This window comes from Hippoglossus hippoglossus, chromosome 20 (assembly GCF_009819705.1).
Source record: "Hippoglossus hippoglossus isolate fHipHip1 chromosome 20, fHipHip1.pri, whole genome shotgun sequence".
Taxonomy (NCBI): Eukaryota; Metazoa; Chordata; class Actinopteri; order Pleuronectiformes; family Pleuronectidae; genus Hippoglossus; species Hippoglossus hippoglossus.
Window position 1 is genome coordinate 6,990,712 of NC_047170.1, and position 12,068 is coordinate 7,002,779.

General features: G+C 41.4%; 1 protein-coding gene across 2 annotated transcripts in view; it reads right to left on the reverse strand.

The window, feature by feature from the left end:
• The window catches only part of LOC117753823 (guanine nucleotide exchange factor VAV3), an 85,151-nt gene that overhangs the window by 39,187 nt on the left and 33,896 nt on the right, over positions 1-12,068 (reverse strand). For both annotated transcript variants that reach the window (XM_034572235.1, XM_034572236.1), the window contains exons 3-6: positions 2,741-2,799; positions 2,584-2,649; positions 908-1,016; positions 661-759 (exon numbers count right to left, since the gene is read on the reverse strand). In XM_034572235.1, coding sequence (XP_034428126.1) covers positions 661-759; positions 908-1,016; positions 2,584-2,649; positions 2,741-2,799 — 333 coding nt within the window. The remainder of the gene's footprint in view (positions 1-660; positions 760-907; positions 1,017-2,583; positions 2,650-2,740; positions 2,800-12,068) is intronic.

A 12,068-nucleotide genomic window follows, 5' to 3' on the forward strand; every position in this document is an offset into this window, starting at 1 on the left:
TCTCTGAGCACAGTTACCCGAATGCTAGTGATTACAGTTTTACACAATGATCACTATTGATAGTGATCATTGTGGCCTTTCTTTGTTAACCCACTGTAGTAGAATGTGGGCTCGTTGTGGTAATTGTGGCTGTGTTGAAATTCCTCACTGCTCACATAGTATTGATTGAGGTTAGCTGCCATTTTGACTGATCACCTCTAATTAAATCAGTCCTGAGGAGGTTTTGTGTTGTGGGCCGGATGGGTGTTTGTCTCAGTTTGTGCTGTGGTGAGCTGCTCTGATCACATCCTCTCGTGGCTCTGCCACAAGCGCACTGCATGACGGCATATATTGGTTAGTGACTACCACCACTATTTTTCATGATGCAATATGGGAAATAATGAGTGCACAATATAAGGGGTAAAGAAATTCACTAAACATTCGGACACCACTTCAAAATGGCAAACTCACTATACAGCGATACATTGATAAATGTGTCATATTTGGCACTTAAGATATTTCAGTTTAACTCTCAGAAGTTTGATGAATGCAGCTGCTATTATAATAAAACTTCAAACTTTGATATGTTAACAACAGAACATCATCTACTGACATTTCCAAGACTCACACGTTTTACTATAAGTAAATATGACCCAATGTGCCCCAACAGTGTGCAAGTACCTTCTCTATAGACTCCAGGGTCTCAGTGTATTTCTCCTCTGTCTGCTTGATCTCTGTCAGACAGCAGCTCCTGATGTCAGTCTCCTGCTTGTGAAACGCCTACACACAAACACACACACACACACACACACACACACACACTTGTTACCGCAACGCTGTGGGCTGGTGATTCCTCAACCAGACGTCTTCCCCACAACCCCTTTGATATTCACATTGATGACTCAGTGTACACGGGCGGTTAACTGACCGGAGGAGGGAGGGCTTCGGTCTTCATCAGGTCCTCGTAGATCTCGCCGCCGTCTTCATCGTCATACACGCAGTCATACAGGTCCTCCTCATCCTCCACCCCGTTCTCACTGCAGCACACGGGACACGACAACGTTATGTGACATCACAGGCACATGAAATGTTCACGCACACTCGTTGGTCAGGAACAAAACTCTGTGAAAGTGGCTCAAGAACACACACAATAAGGTTAAAGGTTTTTAAAAAAGTTAACACAACAATAAAACAAATACATAAATGGATTACAAATTAAAATCCTGACATAAGTGAAAGTGATTTTTAAGAAGTGGCAGATCAAACAGGTTTAATCTCAGAGTTGAGGGACCTTCAAAAGCACAACAACCCTCAATGACCAGACTCCAGGAGGCCTCGATAAACTAATCTAAGGAGGCGCCCAGGCTCATATGGGGTTAGTGGATTGTGCAGGTATGTCGAGTGTGTGCAGAATAGAGGGGGAGTCATGCAGGTAAAGCACTGACTGTGTGTAGACTGTCAAAAAGCTTTCCTGGCACAAGGCCGACAGGATTGATCTGAAACACGTCCAGTAAAAGAAATGCATGTTCCTGCACTGAAGTAAGAGCATTAGAAATTATAATAATAGTAAAAACTCCAGTGTCTGTAACTGTACTTATTGTACAAGTGGAGCTACAATAAAACACCTACAACAAAAACATTTCTAAACTCCTGTGTCCCTCCTCGTCGATTTGGGGCGACTTGTTCAAACCACCCATCATATATAAAACCACACTGTTACAGCATCTTGTAGGTCGCAGTAGTTGTATAATATCAGGAGATGTGTGTTTGGATCTTGGCGCTGTTTACATTTCAAGAAGAGCGTGGTCAGGGTCTAATTTATTCTTTTCTCCCTCGTCTTCCTACTCATGATCCAACAAGGCAGGACGGGGGGGGGGGAAGTCATATGAGGATCACGGTTCTCGTGGTCTGGTTCACCCTGAAGTTATCAGTCTGAAACCGAGCAGCCTGCGGAGACGCTGCTGAGCATCCTGAACCAGCTGGGAGCTGCCGGCCAGTCCGGCCACCGCAGACCCGCTGCCCAAACAGATGGAAAAGTGCTTAACCTGAACTTCAGTGATAAGAAAATGTTGAATGACGGCTGCGGTCTTAACGAAAGTCCCTGATCCTGATGAACAAAGCCACAGTCGGTCTTTTACTGCTATGCTGCATCGTTTTTAGAACAAAGCCTTTGCCTGGCACTGTGAGGAGTCCTGTTTGCAACGTGATGAATGTGAGGATTTTTTGACTTTCAAATGTGCATGATTTGTCGAATGCAAGGTCTTTAAATTACCAGCAAATGACCATTGTTTCAAGAGTTTGCTCAAGTTCGAACGGGGTAATTGTGTACATGAAAATCTGTTATTTAAACTGGAAGAGCTTTCATGAGTGTGTGGGAAGAGGGTGTTAAAAAATGATCCAGCCACATGCCCACAACTCCTGTGAGCGAGGCGGGCGCATACTGGTAGCCTGGGAGGTGTTGGCCGCCTTCCAGTCAACACCCAGGGAACAAATGTCACCTGCAACCCACAACATCCTGTACATATTTTAAAAAAGAGACTAAATAATAAATGACCTTAAGAAATGAAGCTGGAGGAGAGAAAACAAAGAGAGGGGTACACATACTCTATCAGATCCACCAGATGGTTGTAGATATCCTCATCTTCAACACTCTCCTCTGTTGGAAAAGGCCTTTTGAGGGAAAACAGAAAACATTTTGAATTCTATTCATGAGACAATATGACACAATAAAACCTTTGTTTCACACTGTGTCCAAACCCACCTGATTCCAGTTTGCTGTGCAATAATTGTGTGGGAAAGTTTGGAAAGTGTGTCCATCACCTGCAAAGGAAAAAGAAGGATATGTTAAACAGTGTGGTTCAGGAGACAGAGCTAGTTGCCACTAAACAGAGGTTGGTGGTTTCCATCCCCGGCTCCTCCAGTCAGCATGCTGAAGTGCTCTCGGGCAAGATACTGAACCCCCAAATTGCCGCTGACGTCCGGGCCGACAGTGTGTGAGTAAAAAGAAGCGCAACATTTAAAGCTACTTCTACTGTTTAACGATTTGAGTGGTGGATAAGACTAGAAAAGCACAATATAAAATACAGTCTATTTACCATTTATTCTCATTTAATGTCATCTGCACTGTAAAAACATACACTGCAATACTCAAAGGAGACACATGAGGGCAGCATTCTCAAACACTCTGACAGCCAGTGTTACTGATGGTAACTGTGCTGCACAAAGTCACGATCAATGAGAGATAACCACAATGTACTCACGGAACCATATAATCAAGTATAAAAAGAAATATTAAGAAATATAAAAGAAAAAATACCAGTTTTAATATCTGCACCAAGTAGGTTTTTACTGAGCTTCTGAAAATCCTCACACATTCACTTCATGATGACAGTGTTAGCCGGAGCCCTTGACCCTTCAAGTGCATGTGTGACCTGCTTGACTGATCACAGCTGAGGTCACCTGCTCTCGCATACAGCTTTATGGTCCCAGTCAACACTCAGCAGTGGTTTTTTTGTGGGTCACCGTCTGCAGTCGCTGTTACGACAACACGCCTGCACGCTGATTTAAAAAAAAACTAGATACATCTGCCCTGGAGCATCAGCTCTCAGAGATCAATACTGATCACACAACTGGGCCCCTCCCCTTCCCCCAACACTACACAGAACAAACAGTGGCACACAGAGCAGGGACATGCGGTTTCTGCTGACACCCTTTAAACTCCACCCTGTGCCACGGTGCACCATGGGACTAATAACACGACGCACAGCTTGTCACTGACATAGAATTCATGTTTGCCCAGCATTGGATTGATGCTGATGATTGACGGACTTTATGTGTGTCATTATTTTCAGAGCGTTTTACCAGGAGGGCCTTTTATTTTTAAGGGTCTCTTTTGATGAGCCGAGTGGTGTGGATCAATCGAGTCGTACGTAATCAATCATCCCTGAGTTAGATCTGTCCAAGAGACAGAGGATGACACTGACTGATGAAGAAATATCTTCTGCACAGTTGTCTGATGATGATGATGTTGATGATGGCTGAATAAAGGAACTACTCGATGAGCCTCAGTTGTTCTTACTTCAAAATATGAGTTTGTTATGACATGAGTCTGTCGACAGAGAAGATTCTTGGTCCATCGCACTCGCAGATAGTCAAACCGGAAAGCAGATGCTTCACAGTTTTGTACTCTCGAGAAGGAAAAAAGATATTAGCCTGCGTCACCTCGGTCCCCACACACACAGACTCTCAAGGTTTACCTTATCTAGATGCACAGACATGGCATCTTCCTTAGGCATCATAAATCCAGAGGATGTCATAACGTCAGTCACAAACAAGTGTTACTTTTTCAGCTTAACCCTTTGATACACAACATGGGTCACATGAGTGTTTCTTTGCTATATCTTTGAAATAAATGTATTTTGTTATTTTAATAGTGTTAATAGTTTTGATTACCACAAATCACCATTTTCCTTTTTTCCTTTCTACGTACATTTTCTATTTGTACATCACTTTTACAAGTCAAAACTGACCCATACAGTCTGTATTCACAAGGGAACACCTACCATTCATTTCACACAGCTGCTTTTGCAAATCTAATGCATGTCATTCTTATTTTACAATCCATTACTAGTGAGAAAGAGAAATATGTACAATAATAACTAGCTGTAAGCTAGCTTGCTTTTTTTCCAAACCATAGCTAGATCAACGAAATAAAACTTGAAATATAACAGTATATACTTAATAGACTGATTGATATGAAGAATAAGCTGGGACTGTGATCATAGGTGAACATTTTGGTGCTTATTGGACAATGCACAGTGGAGTTAAAAAGATACTTCCTGTTTCATGGTGAATCAGAAGGTGTCGTTTTGACCTTGAGTTAATATTGACCTATGGAGCTGTTCAGGCCGGGGCTCCGATCATGTGACAGAATTTTCGGGGCTGATTGGACAATGCACAGTGGAGTTATGACAACTTCGTCTCCATTGACGAAGGATCAACCTCCGCCGGCCCCTCAACAAGAGTAATGAAAAACCATCAAATAAAACGTTTATCCTAACCACACCTTGTTTGCTATTTTATTTTATATCATAACAATGTTAAACTTGAACATAAATGTATCAATGTATAGTGCTGTCGATATAGGGAGGGAGGTTTCATGGGTTTCTGGTGTTAATTTCGACTTTTTCTTTTCCTTGAAACCATTTTGTGCTTCAGCTTGAAAAATGTATTCAGCATTATTATTATTATTATTAGTGTGCGTCGTATTTTGCACCAGATTGAATGAGACACTAGACACATTTAAAAAAGGCTTGTACAACATCATGTCAAGCATCTATTAACTATTAACCGAACATACAGTATGTGCTCATTGTCTCTGGTGTTAAAATATTAAAAAGTCCAAACACCAGATGCATTAAAAATGACACATCTAGTTTCTGAGTGAATCCTCAGATATTTCCCAGAGCATCGTTCTCGCTCTAGTTATTAAACGTCACACATCTGTTCGACACAGTCTGTGGTTCCCTCTCTCCAGTCATGAATGAAGGCCATGACATTCGGAGGCCAGCTGGCAGGAACACCACGACTGAAAGCTGAAGATCCACTGCAGGCTGAACACAGCATTTAGAGCTTTTCCACTTTGTGGCCGAGCCTTGTTGCATTGAGCCCTTTTGGCTGCAGGAGATACGTGAGTCACACACTATTGCAACAAAAGTGACCACGTGCACACAGCCGAGAAGACTTTCCGAGGACTCGCATCCATCCATCAGCGGTCGCACCACTAATAATAGAAATGTTAAGAAATGTGCACAAAGGAAATGAGTGGTTGAGATGTATTTAAGTTTAGCTGCAAAACTACATTAGTCAGCAGAAAAAAATGTAGATGATTATCACTGTTCTCAGAGCTGCTTTATGTAAGACTTAAAAATGCATCATGATTCAGTTGTCACAAGGGCTCCGGAGCGCGACCTGCACGCTATCACTCGACTCCTTCAATCAACTTCATTTCTGTCTTCACACAGTTATTGCTTCTGTGCTGCCCCACTCAGTCTATAGTTAACTAAGGGTAGCATACACCATCGTATTTTATCTATTCCCCAATCTAAGATACACATTTACAGCAAGATCTGAGCTTGGACCTGTACACAGATATCATATACATCGCAACTTAACATCCAAGTGTGCGAGTTCGACCATTCATGTGTCAGTCTCAGCTTTCAGCCATGACATCTCATTGCCTGAAATGACAGAAACCATCTTTTACACGATTATGTTTGGCGTGTGCTTTGATTTTCTTTTTGTTTGGTCCATGTTCCATTTGTTAACATGGATGAGGCGGGATTTATGACCTATAATGCAGCCAGCCACCAGGGGGTAATCAAGACGCTTTGGCTTCACACACACACACGCAGACACTTGCAGTTCGAGGCTCGACATGATCAGACTGTGATGATCTTGGTTTTATGGCGGTATACAGCAGGTCGGAACACGGGAAGGACACAGCGTCCTTGCGGTCAACGTCCCAACCCTCTGATTAACTCTTCTCAATTTATTCTGAGATGTCCTTCACCTCGGGAAAATGGCCGATGCATTAGATGTGTAATGTGCCAAAAGATTTATTGGTTTCACACACGGCGTGCTGTCCCAGTTTTCTGCTCTCTGCTCGTTTTCTGTGGCTCATGTTCTTTTCTCTCTCTTTTTTTACTTCTCTAAATGACTGATTTTCAGCTAAAAATAGATCACGGAGATGACCCAGTGGAACACATATAATATTTTATTTCATTTGTTGAAAGACCGAGCCTTCCAAACCACCACAGAGAACATTTTATTCCTGTTTACAGATCATAATTGAGGTCATCACTGAAATCATTGCGGAAAATGGTGGAGTGAATCTAAAATTAAATCCATGTAATTATGTCATTTGTAGCTATAATTTCAGCTTTTTGTTACATTTTCAACAAAATTAAAGCATTAACCGTGCTTTGTTTCTTATATGTCCTCATTTCTACTCCTGATATTTTACCCTTAGGTACCCTTCACCCTACCCTAAATATATCGATATATTTTACAGTACACGGCTCCTTAAGATTTACTTTAGAGTTTAAATAATAAGTCAATAAATTTAATGGATCCAGTAATTCACTCATTCCAGAATAGAACTCCAGTAAATGCCATGAAAATTGGGTCTGGACATTTTCCGGAGTTTTCTTTTTCGCATATGAAATCAGGAAATTGTGCAGGTCTGATGTGTTCACAACGACAGGAAAATGTCTGTATCATTGTGAACGGTGGCAGCTGGGTAGATCATGCAGGAGGACGTAACGGATCAATTCACGTGTTTACAGCAACGTTGTCTTCTCTTATCACCGAAAGCTCTCGAATCTCATTGACAAATTCGCCGACAAAGACCTTGTTTTCATCCTAAGATATTTGTATTCCTTTTTTTTTTTCATTTTTGCATCTGGTGCGTACTAGAAACGTCATAATCCACACCCCCTCGCTCGCTGTGGAAATTTTCCTGCTGCATTATATATATATATATAGTTTGTACTTTTGCCAGTTTATGATTATTTTACATTGGGATGATGGCACATGTGGACATTGACAAGATACAGTGTGTTTGTTAAAGACTAAAAAGGCACTAAGATAAAGACTTTATGCATTGTTTGTACATTGCTTAATCTCAGATATCATGATGTATTGTTGTTTGATTGTCTTGCATTATATTGATCCCAGGATCGCGTTATCATGATATTATCGTTATGTAGGGCCATGTATCTCTTATGGAATCGATAATGGGTTTTACATGAAGAGATGACACCAGACTGACCAGGGATCAGCTGTGAGGCTCACACTGCCTTCAGCGTTTTTCTCACCCCAACACATATGAGGTAAACCAGGAGGGAAACACCCGAGGGGGTTGATCCGACCACAAGGAACAAGCGGGTGTGAAAGCCTCTTCAGAAACTGTTACCATCATCACTGTGATTCCACAGGATTTGATCCCTCCCCACTGCTTTGAGCACTTCTTTAATATCCCAGAGAGTCTTCACACTGTATTTGGAACAGTTTATATTTACTCCTCCTGCACAAAGACGACTGTCTCTAAGAGGATGAGTCAGACGGTGTAAAACTGAAGACGTTCCATTTCATTAAACTCTGCTGCGCGAGGAACAAAAAGCTCTCATTTGGCTGTGGTTCTACTGAAGTTTGAGAACTGCAGAGGTTTGTTAGGGATGGAAATCTCTGCCTGCTATTGTCTTAAGTCATTGCATCAACAAATGACTCCTGCATATATGCATACATACATGAACGTGCGCGTAAGCTTGTGTGTGAGCGCGTCTGTCTGACAGATGTGTATTAAACTCAGTCGGCCACGCGGAGCCAGTTAAACCCTGATAGGCTCACAGAGAGTGACGAGCTAATGTTTGGCAATCAGCGCCACGGCTCATTAACGGCCATAATACATAATTAGTGTGTTTGGATATACAGACGTGGAGCTGATTGGAATGAGGAACACGTTTTACCATTCGTCCTCAATCTTCATCGCTTGCATCATTTACTCCAGCGCAGGCGAACACTGCTTTAGATGCATTCGTCCTACAGTCATATGGTAAAGACAGCAGACTTAATAGAAAATACAATGTAAATGGCTCTGTTCAACCATCTCATGGAGCATGTTGATTTATCTTGTTAACAAATCTACTTTAGCTGGTTTAACAGAAGCAGATAATGGTCTCTGCTCCAGGTGTAGGATTTAAAAGGGTCGTATTCAATCTCCTAATGAATCATGGGTGTGTTTTGGTCATATGATAACATACAATAAACCAATCAGAATGCAATCTCCATTTCCTTTTAAAAGACAGGTGTGTTTGCACCTTGGTGGATTAAAATTATAATAATGGATAGAGAGGTAGGAGATAAATCATCATCCTCTGTGTGTGTAACAAGCAGAGTGTGCACTTATTGATCACTTGCCTCTGTGCATGTCACCATCTTGATAATGCACCTTTTAAAATAACAATGAAATATTGCACCGCTGACTTCAGATCAGGTTTCTGTTGATCAATCTCTTTGCACTGCTTCAAGATATCAACGCACCAACGATGTACAGGACAAAAAGCCTGTTTTGAGACCAACACACCAGTGGGGGCTCAGATGGGCAGTTCAGTCAGACAACTCACGTTTGAATGTTTGTTTATTCAACAGTAGAACAGGTTTAGTGTTTGGCGTCTAGGCTCCGACTTAATCACTCCCCCATATGATACACAGGAATGATGGGAGTGATGAGCTAATACTGTAACCCCCCTGAGACAATTGTCTGTGATACTGCGTAGTAGTTAGGAAGCAGAGAGAGGGATGGGAATTCCCTCTGCTTAAATAGACCGCCTAATGAGGTGGATGAGTACTGTAGATGGTAGTGGCGAGTGAAGTATGTCACATGATGTATGTCACATGAAGTGTGTCACATGATGTATGTCACATGATGAGTGTCACACGATTGAAACAGTGCAGCTCGAGTTGCCTGCCAGAACTAGCTCGCCGGCGTCGCTCCATGAGTGCTGGATGATAGAATGAAACTGTGTCAGGGTAAATCGAGCAAAGACACCAGGCCCTAGGACAGCTAAAACTGAAGGTACTAGGACTGACCCAAATGCTTCCAATCTTCCACTGTTGCCATGGTAATCAACATCCAAATCAGTATTTCAATGCTGCGTTTTTAGTCACAATCATTATCCTTATATATAAATGCAATACCACAAAAACTCCAGCATTATTCTTAATTCTTATTAATTCAACATTATTATTTGTGCATTGTTTATTATTGTTAGTTTTTCAAAAAGACATTTTCAATCTGAGTAAAACTGTTGGTCATCACAGCTCTCATTTAATGTTACCAGCACTGATGATGGGTCAGTGACACGTGACCACATGACTTCATGACTTCATGACCACATGACAGACTTTACAGAAGTTACAACAACTGCACAGCAAGATGTCGGTTGAGCATCTGGAAAAATGTGTACAAAACTTCAATCTAAGATATATAATGCCACAGGAAACTGTCACATATCACATATCCCCTGAATTCTGTGAATAGAAGCTGAGCCTTCATACAACTAATAATATACTGATGCTAATAAAAGTCAACATTAAACTCTGATTTGTTATTGTCTCTCTCTCTTTATTACAGATGATTATATTTACATGTGTTATAGACGAAATCCCTTCTGCTCTGGACAAACTGACAATCAGACAATCAAACCATTTCTATCAGAAGTTGTTTACCATGACTAGAGACATTGTTTTTTTGTTTTCTTACTTTTTGTACGTGGATGAGTAAAAAGATACAAATGTGCCTCAAACTACTACAACTACTACTACTACTCTCTTACTCCATCTGTTGAAGAGTGTAGGGGAAGTTGATTTTCATTTTGTCCCTCTTCTAATAACTCTGCAGCATGAGGTCAAAAGCGAGGTCATCCTCTCTGTCCAGGTAAATCAACCCCGACACACTGCAGCCCCTCAGGACAACACACAGACAAACACACACACACACACACACACACACACACACACACACACACACACACACACACACACACACACACACACACACACACACACACACAAACCCTCCCCAGTGCTGATCCTCAAAAGCCTTTACTCCTGCGTGTTTTATGTTCACATTAATAGGCGAGAATATCACTCAGCCAAGTGATCACACACTTGCTTGATTTTCACACACTGACAGAAACACACACACACACACACACACACACACACACACACACACACATGCAAGCAGCATACTGATGTTCCCACGCAGCTCGAGGCCTTGATGCACAAACAAATCTGATCTGCCAAGTCCTCACTTCGCTGACAGGTGAGGTAACTGCAGCTGAATTTCAAAGGCTGCTCACGACTGACCAGTCCTACACACATACACAAACACACACTCATACATCTTGTAAAATAAATAAAGTATTTGTCATTATAATTATTCATTTTGCTTGCGGGAAAACCCATTTTGTAAAAAGTAGAGGTACGATTACCGTGGTTTTTAGGGGACTTTTCACAATTTTATACCGTTTTATAAACCAAACATTGAATCAATAGATAAAGAAATTAAGCAGAACATGACAACACATGTTAGAGATACCCCAACTGTCAGTCCCTCAAATGGGTCAAGCTCAGAAAATACTGGATCCTACATTTCCCATAATGCAGCTCCATAGGCCTCAGTTAGTAAATGCCCACATCTTCTGAGCTTCATGTCCAAAGATCTCCAAAATGTGTCATGTCCAAGACAACCCTCATATCATCTAGAGACAAAGAATACAATTACACAACTCTCTTCACAGGCTGAAGGATGCTCTACACCACACAGAATCTGATTCAATCAATTCAAGATGATTTATAACCTCAATTTCTGCAAAAAGAAGCTGATTATGTTGCACATTAGTTGCTAAGTAATTAAGCCAAACTATATGGAATGGTGAAATTATGCTTCTGCTGTAAATGGCATGCTAATAATCCAATTTTCACCTCGATGATTGCATTACTAACACTTACCCCTTACTTCTGTATTAACATATTGAAAAGCAGCTGTTGCAACACATTTGTGCATTTGTCTCGAAAGAAGCTCAGCGTTTCACAGTAGTCACAGACTGATGTGGATCCTTTATATATGTTTTTGCACTACTCTCAGTAAACTTACATATAAATGGACGTACAGTTGGGAATGAGTACAACAAATAAGTTAAAGAATGGTCCAAGAGTAATTCAATACGAGTGGTGTATGATGAAGATTGTACTGTAGAGCATGTGAACAGAAAGGAGTAAATACAGCATGGTACAAGTATATTTGAGGCGGAACCGACCTTAAATAGAGTCTGCTGATAACTGAGCGCAATCCTCCATGCAGGCATAGCATGAAGCATCCCAGAGCTGTGGTGTTCAACTGCTGTTATTATCATCGAATCCACTGCGGCAGCCATGCTAAAGACATAACCGCCTCTGTCCACCCACTCGCCAACCAATCTACACTGCACACAATCTCCATTGTTTCATCGCGTTGACATGAC